Source organism: Nelumbo nucifera, chromosome 2, assembly GCF_055504915.1.
Source record: "Nelumbo nucifera cultivar China Antique chromosome 2, China Antique-T2T, whole genome shotgun sequence".
NCBI classification, from domain to species: domain Eukaryota; kingdom Viridiplantae; phylum Streptophyta; class Magnoliopsida; order Proteales; family Nelumbonaceae; genus Nelumbo; species Nelumbo nucifera.
The window spans coordinates 39675503-39696549 of NC_142650.1; the positions used below are offsets into that span (position 1 = coordinate 39675503).

General features: G+C 38.6%; 1 protein-coding gene across 1 annotated transcript in view; it reads left to right on the forward strand.

Moving 5' to 3' along the window:
- The first annotated feature begins 4028 nt into the window (after positions 1 to 4028).
- Positions 4029 to 21047, forward strand: part of LOC104599172 (uncharacterized) — a 38224-nt gene continuing 21205 nt past the window's right edge. The window contains exons 1-9 of the mRNA XM_010261592.3: positions 4029 to 4302; positions 5245 to 5372; positions 5754 to 5825; positions 5903 to 6016; positions 15690 to 15758; positions 15852 to 15908; positions 16392 to 16445; positions 16570 to 16632; positions 16777 to 16839. Coding sequence (XP_010259894.1) covers positions 4143 to 4302; positions 5245 to 5372; positions 5754 to 5825; positions 5903 to 6016; positions 15690 to 15758; positions 15852 to 15908; positions 16392 to 16445; positions 16570 to 16632; positions 16777 to 16839 — 780 coding nt within the window. The 5' untranslated portion in view covers positions 4029 to 4142. The remainder of the gene's footprint in view (positions 4303 to 5244; positions 5373 to 5753; positions 5826 to 5902; positions 6017 to 15689; positions 15759 to 15851; positions 15909 to 16391; positions 16446 to 16569; positions 16633 to 16776; positions 16840 to 21047) is intronic.

Here is a 21047-nt window from a genome sequence, read left to right on the forward strand (position 1 = left end):
TAACATCCTCCACTGATAGATGTCAACAACAAAAACATTTGGACACCAATGGAATTCCTAGTTCTCTTATATCAGCATCCACACCCACCTCACCGACCTGAATTTTCCAGATAAAGATGCTCACCTTTGTTATGACTACAACATTCTAGACCACCTTGTGCCAATCCACTGATTGATGATGACTAGAGTTGTGGAAGGACTAGGCCGAGTGTAGAGAGAATTCACCCTTCAATTCAGCTAACCACAGTTTTATTTGGGTGATTAGAGATCCTAGCATCTGAAGTTTGAATCATGTTAAGAACATCCTCCGTTAAGAAATTTCGAACCTAGTCTAGGTGCTAAATTCCCCCCTCATCTAGGACATCACAAACTTGTAACTGAAGATTAAGCCCCTTTACTTGAGTGACTTTATCAAACACAGCAGGCCACACTCTAACCACTTGTCAAACCAAAAACTGATCATCCCTCTATCCACCATCCACCTAGAAAGCTTAACCAAATCCTCCTTTAAATCCAAATTTAATTTCCAAGTCTGGGAGGTGTAACATGGGTAATTAGCTCTGTAAAAATGTTCATGTCTTAGCACCTTGGCTTTAAAAAAATTTTCCTATAAGGAGTTATGAAAAAGAACACGCCACATGTAGACTTTTAATTTGAAGCCCACCTTCATTAAAAAGGCCGAACTATCTTCTCCTAGGCCACCCAATGATGCTAGCCTTGGTCCACAAGAAACTTTTCATCAACTATTCAGTTTGCCTAATAACTCCCTTAGGGGTGAGCATTATTCAATTAAAACCGAAAAACCAAACTAAAAATTTTGGTTTTGGTTAGGTTATTTTGGTTTTTGGTTAATTCGGTTCAGTTTTTTTTTTAAATATTTCGATTTTGATTTTTAGAATTAGAAATTTGGTTAACCAAAAAAACCGAATTAACCAAACTATGATATATAGCATGTAATATATAACATATTATATTTAATGTATAATATATATACATATATATATATATATTAATATATAATAAAATAAAATTTGATTTCATAATATATATTTATATATCATATGTTATGATATGTATAATAGATAATATAGTATATCTTTTTTTGAAATTTGGTTTTAACCGAAATAACCGAAAACTAAACCGAAAATTTCAATTTCGATTATTTCGGTTTCCTCTAGTTCGATTTTGGTTCGGTTTTCATTATTATAATTTGGTTTTTAAAATTTCGATTTATTTGGTTTGGTTTTCAACTGAACAAACCGGATGCTCACCCCTAGAATTCCTTTAGAATCGCTATTGTCAACATCACATAAATAGGTATACTATTCAAAACATGTCAAATTAACAAAGCTTACCATCCACTGAAAGCATTTTACTCTTCCATATAGAGATTTTAGCTACAATTTTCTGCACCAAATCATCAAAGTCTAATGGGCATAATCCGCCTTTACCAATTGGAATGCCAAGGTAAGTGAAAGGGAGTCTCCTGAGTGAAACCTGTAGTCGAGCTAATAATCTGGATTCTGTTGTGAGTGGATCTTACAGATGTGAAAAAACAATTATTCATCAATTGATCAAAGGAAAATACATTCCAACACCCTACTAACATCATCATACACCAGACATCTCATACATGACAATTCCCACTTTTATGATGGGCCCTGGTATCATAGCAAGATGTAGAGTATCACATCAAGTTGGTAGGGTGTTGAAAGGTAGGAGATCCCAACTCCATCTTAGCTTCCTCTTTCCTTTTTTTTTTTTTTTTCTAACCGCTGGTTTTGGAAGCTTTGTTTGGTGTCATGATAGACGACAAAATGAAATTGGAGTACACAGCAATGGAGTTGACTTGTTTATCATGAGTCATGACTTGGCCGGCATTACCAGTAGATCCGTATACAAAATGAAATGGGCCTTGACTGAAAAATAGCCCACCTACCACTTCACCTTTCCCTCATATCATCTACCAGGCTAGTTCCGTTGATACACAGCAACAGTATACGACATCCCTTTGGACTTTCATCTATTGTTCAATTCAACCCTCGGAAATCACCTATAACATCCAGTTAATAAATTGAAATTAATTTTGTAATATAATTAGAGTTCGAGGAATCAAGGCGTTAGATAGACCACGTGACACCCGTGGTTGCTCAGAAGTCAGAAGGCAACTTAAAATAATTCATTAATAGGGACTACACAAGGAGAGCTGTAGAGGAATCAAATGAAATGATCCACTAGTTCACATCAATGTAACACCTTATAAGTCAAGATTCTACCCAGTTCCGTTGGATCGGAATTTTTTTTTTTTATCTTTATTGCATAGCAGATGAAATCCTGCTCCTCTATCCTGTAGAACTGAAGTCAAAATATGGCATCTCGGGTATGACCAAATAGAATTATGCCAGCCGTAGGATCAACCTTGCCTTGAAATATCCAACGACAATGACCTCCAGAATCTTCGACTTTGGATGGGTAATATTCACGTGCGTAAACAAGGCCGTGTTTGTTTGCAGTGCAAGTTTATAATCAAATCATTTGCACTGTCATAATTTTACATCAATGCAATTTTATTTACATTTTAACCAAATACAGCGTAAACGTAAATAACTAAGGTCAATCAAAGTAATTGGGTCGTCACAAACCGTGAACGTCCATCATCAATGAGCAGCACTTTCATAATTTCATTGATCGTCCACTTCCTACCGTCAAAATTGAACGGTTCATTGAGTGAATTTACATCTACGCCCCACAAGTGCCGCACAATACATCTCAACCAAGTATGAGAGATATTTCAAATACACGACTGGGATGTAGTGTTAGGCACTTGTGGGGCACAGAAAACTCTTATTAAGTAGACGCATCCAATCGGGGGTCATTTACTGAGTTCATATCTCCACCCCACAACGGAGTTCAGATTTATGTCTCATAGTACATCCCCGCCGTGTATTAGTAACATCTCCCGATGATGATATTGTCGAGACTGGTACTATCATCGAGAGATGTTCCCAATACACAACGGGGATGTGCTGTGGGATAATGTGGGACACCCTCTTGTGGGGGGCAGATGTGAACTCCCCACAATTCCCCACATTACATCTTCGCTGTGTATTAAAAGCATCTCCTGATAATAGTATAGAACCGATGGTGTTATTATTTAGAGATGTTCCTAGTACACGGTAGAGATGTGGTGTGGGGTGTTGTGGGACGGAGATATGAACTCTCATTTACTAGCACACTTCTATAGTTTTACGGATTTATTTAAACTTATTTTATAATTTTTATTTTACTAAAATACTCTTTTAATTTACAACTTATTTATTTAGTCGATCTTTAATCAAGAAATATTTGTTTTGCCTTGTGAAAATAATAATATTATCATGAGTTAAAAATGCTTAAGAGTTAAATAAATAACAAAATTGACCAAATAAAAGTAAATACAACGATTTATCCTGTCTTATTAGGGATAAAATTGATATTTTTATTTTGATTTTTCTTTGATTCCATTTAGTTAGGGCCAAAGTTGTCATTTTCTACGATGTTTTGGTAAAACAATTTAGTAAATCTATTAAATTATAGGGGTATTGTAATAAAATGACTGAAATAATCTATATGCACATTGATCATCAAACAAAAAGTCATAGGTCCCATCTGACGGACGGTTCGATGGGACCTAAGAATTTGTCCAACTACTCCAAGTTTCTCCCTAAATATTAGCACGTGGAAAAGCTGTGGTCCTGTTTATAACACACGTGCCAATCGGTGAATATATACATCGCAGATTTTTGCCACCTCCATTTTATCGAATTCACAACGGCACCCTACCGCACATCCCAACCGTATATTGGGAACATCTCCAAAAGATAAATACCGAAGATGTTCCCAATGCACGCTGATATGTGCATGTGGGGTGCTGATGCTATTTCGATTTTATCTTCTAACCTCCACCTGTCTAGTGCCCAAGACAGACTTCATGGTAATATAACTAACACGTGTCCATTGAAGAAGTTTCACATAAATATCTATTTTCTTGTTTCTCTCCCAGCTTTGGTTCTTCACTGCTCACACACGGACTTCCGGTCTATGACCAGCAACTGAAACAACGGGAGGAATTTCGTTCGTCTCAGAGCTCTGGTGGTGCTTTCATGGCGACTTACAAGTTATTGACTGTGACTATTTTTCTAGCCTTAATTTTTGTGAGAATTGGGGCAGAGACAGAAATCAAGGATGAAGTTGTTGTATCGGAAGCCTCTGATTCGTCTCTGATCAAACTGAAGGAGCTTAAATCGAGGATCTCTGTTCTAGGTCAGTTTTGATTGTTCGTTATCAGATTTTTGATCTTTTCCTTGATATTTGAAGTTTTCTTTTCTCCTTTTTCCTTTTTTTCCCTTGCCGGGAGTCTTTTAGGTTTAGTTTGGTGGTTAGATGTTCGTTTTAGTATTTGAGTTTTGGAGATTTCTGAAAACTTCTGTTGGATTTCAACACGTGTTTGTTCGTTTATGCAGATTTTAGAGGTTTTTTTCTTCGTTTTATTTGGAATGGTTAAGATCTTCTATATTACAACTTACAAGAGTGAGAAAGAGAATGTAGGTTTGTTTGGATGTGTTGCAAAAGAACATGCATTTATTTTCATATCTTTTTGTGTTAGACCTCAAGCAAAGTACCTGGAAGTTCATTTCTTTACTTTATGCATAAAATGGTAACTATGAACACTTTACAGGGCATTTCTTTTAATATCTTTTTGGGAACGCAAAGTACCTGAATATCATGTCATTATTTTCTGCATAAAACGGTCATCATGAACAATTTACAGGAATTGTATTCCTAATAAAAGGTTTGCTAATAAAAAAGTTTGAATAGTGATTTTTTCCCCAGGAATTGTATTCCTAATAAAAGGTTTGCTAATTGTATTCCTACCAGGGGTTTATATGATCATATTATTGGAAATTTGGCTTTGGCTTTTAAATAGCATCATAAAAAGTGTTTCTAAAGATATGGTTCATTACACAAATGGAGACAGGATTTTTTTTTTATGGAATTATAAGCGTTGCTGCTGAGTTATAGTATATTACTACTCAAAGAAAGTATGCCCTTACATTTGGTTCAGTATTTTCTTTTTGTCTGTTTTGTTGGTTTTGGGTTTTAATGCAGTAGTGATACATCTTGTGCTGTGGAGTGTATCATATGTATATAATCTGATAAAATAAATATGTAATATAATGACCTTTTATTTCTTTTTTGTTGAAGAGTCTAGCATTGATGAAAAAAGCCTAGAGTTGAAGGGCAAGGATGATACCATTGCACAGATGGGAAAGACTATTAGAGAGAAATCAGATAGCATTGCATCATTACAGATTGAAATAGATGCGCTCCAGGTAAGGTTTATAATTGAACTGAACATAGCTATCAAAACGCAGAGGAATTTATCCACAAGATCAATTACCTTGAACTAAAACATCTAAGTTAACTTTGTACCTAGCAGCATCCTTCTTAAATGTTTGTTCAGCAAAACAAATATGAACTTATTACAAATCAGGTCTTGAATTAGGTCCATTGTAATTTAATAATACCATGGTATTTCTAATCTAATAGTGAATAGTCCCAAAGTTTTCACCCCACTAGAACTGCATGGTCCATGTAGACAGATAAAAGGAATATTTTTCAAATGTTGACAATCATTTTTTTTTTCTTGACTGGCTATTGAGAAAATCTCCAACTTCATTTAATTATAACAAATTGATTCTTGTGTTTTGTAGAGAAAAGGGACTGCAGATGCTGAAGAGCAGGTGGTAAAGGCTCATGCAAGGGCAGGCGAACTTGAGAAACAGGTCCTCTATGATGGGAGAAAAACATTTTATACTTCTAAAGAAGTGGTGGAATTATTTTAAATTTACTCTTTGCACAGGTTGATAAACTTAAAAAAGAAGTAGAAACACAGAATACAAAAAAGGATGCTTTGGAAGCCCGATCAAGTGAAGCTGAGAAGAAAATGCGTGAATTGGAGGCCAAACTACAGAATGTAAGCAAGTAGTTGTGGTTGATTGTTGATAATGTATATTCATTGCATGTTTATCATGCTTAAGATTCTATTGTCATCACCATTGAATAATATTAATACATTATTTTCTTTATCTCTTCTGGCAGTGACCCTTAATGAAGCTGTGCTTGTCATATACCTGCTTTAACTTTTTTCGGGCAATATTACCTACTTTAATTGAGCATCAGTTACCATTTGATAGATAATATATACATTTTTATTTGATCAAAGGGGGAAATCCTCACTTATGAGTGCATGTGATCATTAGGATGTGGAGTATATTAAAGTATAATTAATAGAAAAACTGCATTATCAGGAGAGACCCTTGAAATATAGACATATCATAAGAGAAATGAATCAGATAATACAGGAGTTGGAATGGGTATGCCAATCTACTGATGATTTGGCAAGGCAAGGGATGGGAAGGTGGTTAGATGAGATTAGCCACCTCTTGGGAAGGCAATACTTCAGAATTGCACTAAAAGTTTTTTTTTTTTTTTTAAATCACTAACAGAAAATTTTATTAAATTAATGAACTTAAAGATGGATTACAACCACCAGCTCCATAGAGATGGCTCAACCCCCAATTGTCATACAAAGCCACCCAATATTAATGACCTCTAGCAACCCTTCAGTGTTTTAAAAGGTGTGGGAGGCATACGCGCGCTGAGGCGCCCCCAAAATGCCCTAAGGCGTTTGCCAGAGGCATTGACACCTCTGAGGTGCATGCCTCATGCATTTTTTTTTTTTTTTCCATGAGGCGTGCTAGAGGCCTATGCCTCATGTGCCTCACGTGCCTCATGTAAAAAGACAGAAAAAAGAAAATATAAAGAAAAAAAGAAAAAAAAGTAAAGGAAGGGAAAGGAAAAGAAAGGGAAGGGGAAGGAAAAGAAAGAAAGAGAAGAAAAAAAAGAGAAAAAGAAAGAAAAGAAACGGAAAGGGAAGGGAAGATAAGGAGAAAGAAAGTGGGCCAGGGGCTTCGCCCCCCAGACCCCCAGCCCCCCCTTTTCAATGCAGCCCCAATTTGTTTTTTCTTTCATCTTCATATTTCTTAATATAAAAGATTTTTATTAAAAAATAAAGAAAAATGAGATTTTTCTTCCTCTTCTTCCTCCTCATCCCCCCTCCTCTTAAGGAGGCTTATGCCTCTTACGTTCTGAACTACGCCTCATGCCTCTAGGTAGTGGAATGCCTTGCATCATGCCTTCGCGTTTTAAAACATTGCAACCCTTTATTTGCCCATGCATCGGCCAACCCATCTGCGATTCTTCTAATCCATTTAAAAGAAGCCCCAAGTTCATATCCAGGACCTTCTAACCCTCAATTGTACTAAAAATTTCTTTTAAGTTATAAATAGTTTTGACAGTTATCTACAAGTAAAAAATAGGAAAGAAAATGAAACTGCATATCTGTAGTAAAGACTCTTTAAAGGTGAAGGGCTGAAAGAATGTAATAATCTGCCCCTACACTAGGTTTCCCATCTTCCTAGAAACACCTATTAAGTGGAAAAGGAAGAATATCTTTTAAAATTCTTCCTCTAGGAATGAAAGCTTATAGCAGCCAATATGTTAAGAGTATTATTAATAACAAAACTGGTGGAGACTCTGTAAATGTGAAGGATTGAAAGAAGGAAAGAATCTGCATCAAAACTAGTCTTATCCGGAATGTAGGTTTCCCTTATTCCCAGACACATCTGTTAAAGTAATGGAGGGATATCTTATAAAATTCTTCCTCCAGAAATGAAAGCTTGTAGCAGCCAAGATGAATTGATGACATGTTGCAAGAGCTCAAAAGTAACCTCAATCAACTGCACAAGAGCAAATGATTTTGATATCAGAAGAAAGGGACCAAAATATTTTTTTGTTTTTAATTTATGGATTAGATGGTCCACTTTCAAAACTATGTCCAAAGCTGTTATCAATGTAATGAGTTCAATATTTCTTCCTCCTTTTTGTTTTCTTCCCTTTTTTATGTGTAGAAATCATCAAACTGTGGGATGCTTGAGTTGTATCTTCTCTGCTGATTGTTGCTCCTATTCTTGGAGCCACCCCAATCTTGGGGCCATTAGAGGAGTTGGAAATGGCTAATGGTGTTACCAACAGTTCATGGAGTCTTTACTGCACAATACGCATTTTGAGGTTGAATAAGAACCTTGAATCTTAGTTGTTGCTCAAAATCTCAAAGCTTTTGGCCCTAAGTAGATTAATAGGGTGGGCTGTTCTTACAAGAGTATATTTCAAAAGTGAAAAAAAAAAAACAAAAGATGTCTTAGGATCTCCTGATAGATGGTTCTTACTGTTGGATTTCTTAATTAGATTTAATAGGGAAATAGGAAATCTGTTAGATGCGGAATATGTTTGAGGGGCAGACAAGATCTACTGGATAGTTATGGAGGAAACTCAGGACTAGCAGGTACTGGTGGTGTGTTTAGAGGTTCCTCAAGTAAAGTGGGGACTACAATGGAGAATTTTGTGGATGCCAATCGGTGGAGGAGATTTCTAAAGGTGGAGGCGAAAAGATTTCTGATGGAGGAACTAAAAATCAGAGGACAGATTAGTTTGAAAATCAGGGAAGCTAAAAAGGCTTTAGTACTGCTGGTTGGATTGGACGTGGTAGAATGGTTCACAGACTTTGTAGCAAAAGCAAGTGCAAGCGGGAAGGAGAGAAGCTGGAAAGAGCTCACCACGAAGGTGGGAAGAAGATATGTGGTGGAATGCAGAAGAAATCATAAAGGGTTGTTCATATCTCTTTCAGAATTCTTTGACAAGAAAGGAAACAACTGGTCTGTTTTCCTGAAGGAAGGAGGAGTCAGGGGTGGATTGAGATAGCAAAGGCTCTGAAGGAATTTTCATCCAGAGTGAAAGCAGAAAAGAAAAGAGGTACAGAAAAGAAGGAAGAAGAGGAGATTTCAAGAACAGTAGTCAATCTTGAATCCCCTAGGCAACGTGACTCTACCTTGGTGCAAACTGGAACTAACGCAGCTCTGTTAGTAACAGCTGAAAGAGGGGATTGAACAAGCAAGCTGTTGAAATCGATAATCCAACTAGAGGGTGGAAGGAAATTGCTGGTTCTTTGACAAAATGTTTGAAACTAAGAACAAAATATATCCTAACACCCTTTGATACGTGCAAAGCCTTGCTGGATCCACTTGAAAATAAAGTTGGAGTAGAGGCTGTATGTCTACAGGATGATTATGGATCGATTAATATCTTCAGGTGGTCTCCTTCTTCAAACTCAAAGGATTCCTCGATTTTAAATGGGGTGGTAGTGCGTATCGTGGGTTTACCTTTCCATCTTTGGAAGGATGGAGTTGCAGAAGTGATAGCAGTGTTGTGTGGAGCAAAACTGGATGGTGCATTCTGGGGAGACCTCAGGTCTGCAGCTGTATTGTTGAATGGAGTCAAGCCCGGGGATAATCCCAGGAAAGTGAATGTGAAGGTAGAAGGAGCTTTCATGGAGGTCTGGTTGGCTTCCTCCATGGAAGCTGAACTTTGGAGGAAAGCTCGAAAGGAGGAAGATGCAAAGGTTGAAGATGAAGTTCTACGTGGCAGCAAAGGATTGGAGGTCCTGCAAGGAAAAGAAGGTTATACAAAAAAGGGCGAACATAACTTGAGAAGTTCAAAAGCTTTGCAGAAGGAGGAAAGTCTGAAACATGCTCAACAAGGTAGCAACTGGGCCTCTGCCAAAGCTTATGCCTATGCAGTTACAAGTGGCGTCATTCCCAAACTATCAATTACACCTGCTTTTCAGCGAGAAGACCAGAAAGGGTTAGGAAAATATGCTGAAGATGGGGAGTTTAAACAGGTGGGCCAGGGGGAAAAGACAAAACTAGATTTGGTGGGTCCAGAATTCTAAAAATTGGGCCGGCTAAATCAGAAGTGGTGGGTACTGGGCTTTCTAAAGGAGGCCCTTATAAAAGATCAGGGGTAGAAGTCTTCAATGGGCCGCAAACATTAAGCCCATATAAGGCGGGTCAGGTGGACACAAGGAGCCCATTTTAGGGGCCAAACCCAAAAGAGAAAATTTTAAAGAGGCACGTGACTAAGGGTGTGCCTTCGATAGATGGTTATTACCATCTATCTTCTTCCACTTCGAGATCAACAGACCGAATAGGAGGATGTTCAACCTTTATGCATGTTGGAGGTTTGAAACAATGGATTACGACGGCAATATTAAAAAAACCGTCGCTAGAAAAGCGTAACCCAAGATGTGTTAGACAAAGTGATCTAGAGGAAAGAAGGAAAGACTTCTCTGAGAATGAAGACTTTAGCGATTTAGAATCGGACAATTTTGTGAGTCTGGATAGCATCGATCTAAGTAGATCGAAGGACATCACTAAGGAAGACAACTTCAGAACAGAAGTACTATTTTAGGAGGATGAGGGAGATGGTTCTCAAAGTTTTGAGGGAGACCCGAAGTTTACGATGGAACGACAGAAGGCTAGTACGATTGGGACTCATGTTTTGTCTATACTCGCAAGGGAGATTAGCCCTTTAGCCCATGAAGAACAAGTTTTTGGTTTGGAAAGGAAAGACTCTACCGGAATGGTCTGTAATGTATCGCCTGAAGCCTGACAGTAGTGGAAGACTAACTCAGTTGCGGAAGGTGATAAGTGTTGATATCCTACGAAAAATCTCCTATGTAGATCAGACCACAGGAAACGGGATTAGACTTGCTTCCCTATGCCGGTCCCTCTCCCTTGGAAGCTCACCTGGTCCCCAACAATGCATGTACTTTTGTTTGTTCGGTTTTAGTTATTGATGCTCTTCCTGTGGTTGAAACAGATACTCCAACATCCAAAGAGGAATAATTAGGCGGGGAGGGAAGCAGAGAGCTTAACAATGGTGAAGGTGAGAGGAGTGAGGGAGAGTTGGAGGTTAAGAAAAAGCAGGAGGAAGAGTTAGAAAGAATATGCGAGTAGATCTGTGCATTATTGGAGGAGTATAAAGCAAAGGAGGAGGGATTAGATGGTGGGGAACATGAAGCAAATCCTCAGAACAAGGAGTGTTATAGAAGCTCTAGGTTGGAGGGGGAGGTGGGTGAAGTTAGTGGGCTGGCTAAAAAGACAGAGGGGAATGTGCAAAGGAAAAAGAAAAAGAGATCAGAAGTGGAGAGACTAATCTCAGATATAGAGGGTGATATCGAGTTTAGTGGAAGGGGAGAGAGAAGGAGGGGTTCTTTGTGAGATGGAACTGGGTTATTAAGGGGCGTCTGAAAGGAGACTTATAGTGAAAATTATTCGTTGGAATTGAGAAGGTTAGGGAGTGCAAGAAAAAGAAGGGCAATTAAAGACTTGCTGAGAAGAGAGAAACCTGATATAGTCATGTTATAAGAAACCAAGTTGGCAGATTTGGATAGAAGATGGGTCAAAAGTGTGTGGAAATCAAGAAGAGTTTGCTGGACTTCAGCTTCTCCTTGGGGAGCCTCGGGAGGGATAGTTACCTTGTGGAGGGAGGATGTTGTAGAATCAGTGGAAGAACTTATAGGAAGATTCTACGTGTCTTTAAAATTCAGAAATGTGGAAGACGGATTCACTTGGGTGTTAACTAATGTCTGCGGGCCAAATAGTTATAGAGAAAGGAAGGAAATGTGGGAGGAGTTGTATGGAATACAAGGCTTATGGGATGGCCCGTGGTGCTTGGGGGGATTTCAATGTAATCAGGTTTTGCAATGAATCAAATAATCCCCAAAGAACGATTACTACAAACATTAGAAATTTCAATGACTTAATTAACACTTGTGGTCTAAAGGAGTTACCCCTTCTACAAGTTAATTTTACACGGTCTAATTTCCAAGAAAACCCTCTGTGCTCCAAACTTGATAGGTTCCTTTTTAATGTAGAGTGGGAGGATCATTGGAGGAATTTGGTGGCCATAACTCTTCCTAGAGTTATGTCTGATCATTGCCTTATCCTATTAGGTCAAGAAACTCTAGGCTTTGGACCACGGCCCTTTAGATTTGAGAATATGTGGCTGACTCATCCGGACTTTGAACGATTGGTGGGTGAGTGGTGGAATGAAGACTTGAGAGGGGTAAAGTGGAAAGGTGTAAGGTTCCACAAAAAGTTGAAGAGATTGAGAGCCAGGGTTAAAGAGTGGAATCAGGAGCATTTTGGAACGATAGAGGAGCAAAAGAATAATTTGTTATCCATGATTGATGATCTAGATTCCAAAGAATCTCAACGAATCATGAATGAGCAAGAAAGGAATTTGAGAAGAAGTTTAAAAAAGGAATTGGAAGAGGTTCTTCTTAGAGAGGAGATTTCCTGGAGGCAAAAGTCAAGACATAAATGGATCAAAGAAGGGGACAACAATACAAAATTTTTCCATGTGTTGGCTAATGGGAGGAGAAGAAAAAACTGTGTGGCCAGGTTAGAAGTGGATGGATAGGAAGTAACAAACCAAGATGAGATAGCCAGAGTGTTGGTGGATCACTTTAAATCAATTGTAGGGAAGGCATTGAATAATAGACTAAGGCTGGAAGGCCTAAATTGGCCCAAGCTGTTTGAAGAGCAAGCAATCTGGTTAGAGAGAAGTTTTGAAGAAGAGGAAATTAGGCAAGCAGTGTTTTCAATGGACATATCTAAAGCTCCTGGGCCAGATGGCTTCACCATGGTTTTTTATCAGGATTGTTGGAATGTGGTAAGAGAAGACTTTTGTGCTGTGTTTAAGGAATTTGAGGACAATAACAAAGTAAGCCCTGGAGTTGATGCTACTTTCATAGCTCTAATCCCTAAGAAGAAAGAAGCAAATGATCTTAAAGATTTTAGGCCGACCAGCTTGGTGATTAGCATTTACAAAATCCTGGCTAAAGTGTTATCTTTGAGGATTAAAGTAGTGCTACCCTCCATCATTAGTCAAGCCCAAGGAGCATTTGTGCAAGGGAGACAAATAACATATCAGATCTTAATAGCTAATGAGTGTGTGGAGGATATGAGAAAGTCTGGAAATGAAGGTTTTGTTTGTAAGCTGGTTTTAGAAAAGGCCTATGATTTTGTGGATTGGAGTTTTTTATTAGAGGTCCTAGGGTGTTGTGGGTTTGGAGTTAGATGGTGTAATTGGATAAAGGGCTGCATAAGTTCTTGCCATTTTTCGGTATTGGTTAATGGGGTAGTCAAGGATTTTTTCCCAGCGTTTGGAGGACTAAGGCAGGTGACCCTTTTCCCCTTTCCTTTTCATCCTAGTCGCAGATGTTTTCAATGGTTTGATCTCTCTAAGGCAGGCATGGAAGGAGTAGTGAGAGGTTGGAAGATAGGAAGGAACCAGAATCAAGGTCACCCACTTAGCTGATTGTTGACCAAGGGGGTTCTCAAATTGAAACTCAACAACAATCTTGGCAAGCTGGGCATGATAGATATCTATACTCAGCTTGAGGTGGAGTGTTGAGAATATGTTTTGTTTTTTTTTTTTGGATAAATAACAAAGACTTTTATTAATGGGTATTAATAAAGAAAGATACAAAAGGAGGGGTAAAAACTCTTAACCCTCCCAAGAATACAGTTCAGATTACAATATTGCCCAGAAAAAATTGACTCTTCCCACCCCTTGTTTGGCCAATGAATCTGCCAAGGAATTGGCACACCTCTTAGTCCATTGAAACTTGACTTCCATGTTTTGAGTGAGATGTCTAACTTTCTTCTTCTCATTTAGAAACTTCCACAAACTAGAATCATCCTTCATTAGCCAGTTTATAGCCAACTTAGAATCACCTTCCACTATCAGTTTTCTGATATTTAACTCTTGAGCTCTTTTTAACCCTTCCAAAACAACCAATATTTCAGCTCTAAGAGAGTCCCCCCATCCAATAGAACTAGAATACAATGCAATAATTCGACCTTCACCATTCCTGAAATCTCCCCCCATACCCGACAGGCCTAGATTTCCTTCGCTACTGCCATCAAAGTTTAGTTTAGTGAACCCCGAAGCTGGAGGGCACCAAATTGGGTTAGGTGAAATCTTCCTTGGAGCTGACCAAGCCACTTCTTTCCACTTCCTGATGATATCTCCTGAATAGTTTTCAAAAAGTTGCAAAGTCTTAACCCAATGAACCACCCTTATAGAAATTAGTTCAATGATTACACTCTTATTTCTTTCTTTCCCATGAAAGGTCTGTTGAGTCCTTTCCTCCCAGACTGTCCAAGATACAGCTGCTCTTACACATCTCCATAGAATTTTCCCTCTCTTCTTCAGCCCCCTAACAGTAGTAGAATGGAATAGGCTTGGTACATTTGAGGGGGGGGGGGGTCCACTTGCAACCAAAAAGATAGAAAAACCAACACCAGATCTCTGAAACAAATGGGCAGGAAACCAGTAAGTGATAACAATTCTCACCATTCTTCTTACAAAGGATGCCCCAGTGTGGGGATAAACACCAATTAGGCCTTTTTCTTTGAAGTAGGTCACAAGTGTTACACTTTTCAAGGAAAGCTTCCCAACAAAAAGCACTAATTCTGGGAGGAGAATATGTTTTGTTTGTAGGGGCTCATTTGTCTTTTTCATTTATTTGTATTTGGGCACTATAACTAAGGGCATATATGTAATTTAGTCACCTAATATAAAGTTTTCTTTGTGGGAGTGAACAGTTACACATCCCACATATTCAAATGTTTCTTCTTCTTCTTCTTCTTCCTCCTAGCTCAAGTTTACATCTGAAACATGCCATAAGTGTTTATCTTCCTGAGAACTATTTCCCAACAGAAAATCCTTGCCTTGAGAGGGACTGATCTACTCCGCACCTGTGATTGGAGGAGTTAGCAAACTTTGGGGATGTAAAAGCACACAAAAGAATGAAGCACAAGAGAATGTAACCAAGAGTGAGGCTGTCCCTAATATTACTATCCAAGTAAAATGAGTCCAGGAAGGTAGCTTCAAGAATGTTCAGGAGGTTGATCACAGATTCAAGCTCCCCTTCCCTAAGACCTAGAAGCTGTGGATATAGAAAACTTGGAAATATGTTCTGAATTCTGATTTGTATGAGGATAAAGCATAGAGATTAGTAAAATGGTCTTTTAGAGAAAAAATCCCACCCAAGTAAAAGGGCAGCCTGGTGCATGAGGCTCCCGCCAATGTGGGGTCTGGAGAGGGACAGATGTATGCAGGCTTACCCCTGCACATACAAAGAGGCTGTTTCCAGGATTTGAACCTGGTCACCCAGGTCGAAATGGAGCAACCCAACTGTTGCGCCAAGGCCCACCCAAGTGTCCTTTCAAAAAAAGAAATTTGTTGCCCATGCCTACATTACTTAATAATAGTTTTTAAGGCCAGCATGATGCTAAAAATAACTTTCCAAGGGGAGGCCATAGTTGCCCTAGGAGAAAAGCTAGCACCCCAACAAATTTCCATCAGACCATGGATACTAGCAAATTACTTTATGTGACAACCTGTCCTGCTTCAGATGGAGCCTCCACAACCACTTATGCAATAGATAGTTTCTAGTTCCAGAGGGAGCCTCCACAACCACTTACACAATAGGGAGTTTCATTCTTATTTATTCCTATATACTTCTTATCACTGAAATGATAGTTTCATGTCTTTTCATGGTTACATTCACTTATTCAGTTGAACTAGGTTAGCTGGTGTTCTATTATGGAGATATTGATATTATTATTTCTGACATTACTCCGTTTGTTAACTTTATCTTTGGCTTGCTGGTACAGCTCCAAAAGATCAATGATGGACAGAAAAGCAGAATTCGTAAAACTGAGCGTGCCCTTAAAGCGGCAGAGGTATTTTAGTTACTTGGTGTCTCTTGGTTTTATTTATTTTTCTTATGCTATATGACGGTGATGTAAGTTTGATTTCCTTTTCAATGACTACAGGAAGAGATGATGAAGGCAAAGTTGGAGGCCACTTCAAAGACTAAAGAATTGTTGGAGGTAAGACTAAGTGCTGGTGCTTTAATTTTGTTAATGGTTATAAAAAACTGGACCAGAAGAACTGGGTAATCCTGGGAATAGGGAACCACTTTTTAGTTCGTGCAAGCTCACTTCCTGGTTTAGTAAGTGCATAAAACTGGTCAAACTAGTAAAACTCAAGTGGACAGAATGGTGTGTGGAAACCCAGTGGTTTAATGATCCAGTAGGTTTTGCAAACCTTAGAAAGCAGAAATATTGAACCTGTAATCTGAAACCAATTGGATTCTCTCTCTCCATACATGTGCACAGATATTCACACATTTGCTACTTCTCTTGTATATTTTTGGTTGGTTATACTTTTGATATAATGATTAGCAATTGCCCTTTTACTGCAGTTGCAGAAGGTGCACTACTCCACATTGCATTTCATGTAGTTCTTGTCTTGGTGACAATTTGAGTAAATGTATTTGATTAATATTTGTTATTACTTCTTACTTTGATCAGGTTCATGGTGCATGGCTTCCATCTTGGCTTGCAACTCATTTACTTCATTACCAGGTAAAATGATGCCATGTTCCTTCTATGTTTATATGACAAGGCCTTTATGCCCTTGTACTAAAAGAAGAAAAAAAGGAGAAAAGGAAAAGCTTCTTTTTTTAATTGTCTTTTTCTCAACTTGCAGTCCTTTATGGAAAAAGAGTGGAATGAGCATGGGAGGCCTGCCATGGATGTTGCCACCCAAAAGGTTGTATTTTATTATTGCATGACTTGTGTAGCTGAGTTGATCAATTCTTAGTTCTAATGATTGTAGAATTTGTCTATTTTATATATATATATATATATATATATAGGATCAACTGATTATTTTCTCATTTCTGAATTATTTCAGGCTCTAGAGATAAAAGCTCAGGCTGAGAAGTGGGCTTTACCCCACATTGAAACAGTTAAAACTGTAAGTTAGCAGGCATTATGTCCTATCCTTTTTAATTGAGAAAAAAAGGTGTTCTCCTTTCCACATTTTTTTTTACAATCTATGTTCTGTTTCATTAGCTTTTGACCTATGATTCTCTAATGGTACTGTATGAATGGATTTTTCTTTATGGCTTACTATAAATTAAAACAAAAGTCATGAGATGTGATCAATTTTTAATGAATTTTATTTTTTATTATAAAAATTAAGTTATAAGATATGATCAGTTCTAAACCAGAATATTGGCTAGCTAGTAACTACACAATGTGGGCTGCAATACCATGCTCTACGGTTCCTGTTGTGTACTCATCTCTCTTGCTTGAATATGAATTAATGGATCCAGATTCAAGACATAGCTGGGATAACATTCTACTTTTACGTGTATTATTATTATTATTTTTTGGTTTTTATTTGTATTTAAGTTGGATCTATAGAAGGCTTATAATCATGTTTATTGGTGTTATCTTCAGTAATCATGTTTATTGGTGTTATCTTCAGTTGGTGATGGAAAAGATGTGTTTTGGGGCAAGATGAATTAATTGGATGATGGTATGCCTGAAGACCACTCATTTTCAATTTTCATTAATGGCTCCCCAAAGGATTTCTTTAAAGCAACTAGAGGGCTTTGACAAGGGGATCCTTTGTTTTCTTAGCTATTTATTTTGGGTGTTGAGATATTCGCTAAATTGTTAAAGAGAGCTGATGAGAGGAATTTTTAAAGTTTTAATGGTGGGGAGACAAGAGTAGGTGGTTTCTGATTTACAGTTTGCTGATGGTAGTTTTGATCAGTATAAGGCATGGTTGGCAGCAAAGGGGTACAGTCAATGTATGGGGTTGACTTTGCTGAGACTTTCTCTCCTATTGCATGTTGAAAGCAATTTTTTTTTTTGAACAAACCCAAATAAACTTGAAATAGCTAATATCCCAAATTAGTGGGTTGGCTAGTATTCTAGCTAAATCATCAAAACTAAATAAGGTGTCTCGTACGGGAATTCCCTCTCTTTAAGTGGGAAGGCTAGGTGTCATTCACCTAGGGGGAGGGGGTAGTTGCATAACTACCCCACTCCCTATTTAAGTTCCTTAGAGGGGAACTGGAGGCCTCTTTGGAGAAAATTGTGTCTTAGAACATACCACTCTTAGAGATTCTTAAGAAAAGCCAAGATAAAGAGAGAAGAAAAGAGAAGTTCTCAGGGGAAGACAGGGAAGAGAAAAAGAAATTTCCCTAATACAGGTAGGTAAAGGAAAGTTGTCTCTGTAAATACTTCATATTATGCGTCTTTTGCTATGCATCTTCTCTCTTTCTTTTTTACTTCTAAGAAAGGAAATAGAGGGAAAGAAAGCATTTACAACCAGGTGTTTTTACTTGGTTGATTGTAGTCCCTCTATCAAGATAGGTTAGGGATTAAACCATCTACAGTCTTATTCCCAAGGGCTGATTATGGTTCTTTTCAAATGAAAATGAAGAACAAAGGGATAAAAACTGTCTACAGTCAAATAGTCAATTTGATTGACTATGGTTCCCTTCTCGTATACAAAACCCAAAAAGGTTAAGGCTGTCTACATTCAGGATTTTGTTTGATTGATGACAACTTATTGTAAAGAAAGGAGTGAGAAGGAAATCTTCTTTGTATCAAAAAGAAAAGAGAGAGGAATGTATTGTTGTGGAGTTTCTCAATTGCATTTTTTTTTCTCTCATTTTTGTACGCTTGAAGTAACAACTTCAGTAATAGCTTCTCTACTTTGTTCTTTTCCAAGAAATGTTCAATGATTCACCCAGTGGATCACCATGATAGTAACAACTTCAGTAATAGCTTCTCTACTTTGTTCTTTTCCAAGAAATGTTCAATGATTCCTCTCTTTCCAAATTGTCCAACACACCGCTGCCCTTGTGCATCTCCAAAGCAATTTTCCCCTCTTCTTTGGCTGGCTTAGGAAAGTAGGAGTAAACAAGCTTTGTACATTAAGACGGAGAGTTCCACCTGCACCCAAACAAAGAAAAGAACCAATTCCAAATTGAAAAAGAAAAAGGAGATTAATAAGTGATAGCAATTCTCACCACCATTAACTTTGTAGAAGGAGCACTAGTGGGAAGAGAGGCACCAATTAGGTTTTTTCTTTGCAGTAGCTCATAAGTATTAATTCTTTTTAGAAACATTTCCCTGCATCACCCACCCACCCTAGGAGGGATATGAGTACTCCATATCTCCCTAAGAGGAAAAGAGGAAGGATGAGAAAAAGGAATTACATGTTAAGGTGATAGGGTCCAAATTCTCATATCCCTTTTACCATCTTCTAAACACACTCCTTCCAAGCTTTGTAATTGGTTTACAACACTGTTCAATTCATGATCATGAAACCCTCTTCTGAAGTCCAAACTCTCTTCTAAACACTCCTTTTTGTGGCCATTCTTCTGAGGGGGATCCCTTTATCGAATTGTTTGCTTTCCCTATTTGCTTGTCAGCTTCTGTTGAATCTTGTGTTAGCCTTTCTTCAACTCCTTTGGTCCCTGTAATTTAGTCGTCCTCTTTTCCTAGCTCCTTCATCCCTACTCCACCTCCTCCTAGTCCTCCTGTGTTTACTACACATATGTTCTTATGTTCTTTAGAGGTGGTACCAATGACAAAGGTAAAGACATGCACAACTTGTTCTCCCGTCTCTAGATGAGCCTTCGACACTTCCAATCACTAAAGAGAGGATACGTCCCATACCACCATCACTAGTACCTTCCTTCTCTGACCTTCACCTATCTATTGCAGTGTGAAAGGGTAAGAAGTAATGTACTGCTCATTGCATTTCCAAACACTTTTCTCACAACTTTTTGTCCCCTTCCTACTATTCCTTCCTAGCCTCCATTTCAGCCTAGTCCATTCCTAAGAATGTATCAGAAGCTTTGTCTAAGCTAGAATGGAGGGACTCTACGAGGACTGGGATAAACACACTAAATAAGAAAGATGCTTGGGACATTGTAGACTGACTTGCTGGGTGTTAGTTGTATTTGGATATGGTTCTATTTTCTTTTTAGTTGCAGATGGATCCCTAGTGTGGCAGGACAATTTGATGCAAGCTTCTATAGATAGCAGAAGAAAAGGAGAACTCTTTGGAGAGCAACAAGAGTGGCAAAGGAAGAATTGATTGACAACATAACCATCAAGGTAGCACATTGGGTAAAAGTGCTGGATTTATACAAAGAGTTCTCTGTTGATGATATAACTAAGGGCTGGAATGTAGTAGCAAACTCCTCAAGACCTAAATCTGTAATCCAGGAGACTTGGATGCCACCTTCACGTCAAAGATTTAAGCTGAATTTTGATGGGAGTTCACTTTGGCAACTTGGGACTGTCCAGGATAGGAGGAGCTCTAAGAGATGAAGAAGGAAATGTACTAGCCCTTTTCTCAGGGACATAGGGGCGGGAGATTCTTTAAGAGCTGGGATATTGGCTCTTCTCCATGGGCTGGGATTAGCTAAGCAGTTGGGTCTCCATTGGATTGAAGTGGAAGGGGACTCCAAGTTGTTAGTAGGTTGGATGCAGGAAGGAAGTTTGGAGAACTGGAGTTACAGACAAAATATGAGGGAAATTTGGTGGCTGATAAGGGACTTTGCTGTAAAATTTATTTGGGCTAGAAGGTCAACCAATGCCTTGGCTGATGGCTTAGCTAAACAAGGTTCAACCAGTGTGGATTGCTTCTGGGCAGCTTTGTAATAGGGGCTTGATGTGTGGGGTCAGCACTCCTGTTGGGGTGATTGGTTTCCTTTATTTTATTAATGAAAGTTACTGTTTCTGATAAAAAATTTAATATTATCAGAGCTCTTGGATGTTCAAAAATGGTCTGTTGGGTCTGATTTTTTACTTTCTCATCACCCAAGGCTTTGTAATGATGTAACCTGGGCATTTAGGGGCTGGGGGTGTGTTTAGGGATGAGAATGGGAATGTTTCAGCCCTGTTCTCAGGACCAATTGGGGTGGGTGATTCTCTCAGAGACAGATCTATGCAGTTATGGAAGGTGTCTGATGGAGGGTGATTTGGCCCGACCTCGCAGCACGGGTACACGTGGGCGTGACCCTGCTGAAACAGTGACTCAACATGACAGCGCAACGAATGCAACCACAACTCGGAGGGAAGGTCCCATCGAGTTCAGCTCGGCAACTGGGCGGATAAGCTACTCGTTGGGAGCCACCTTACCTGCACCTC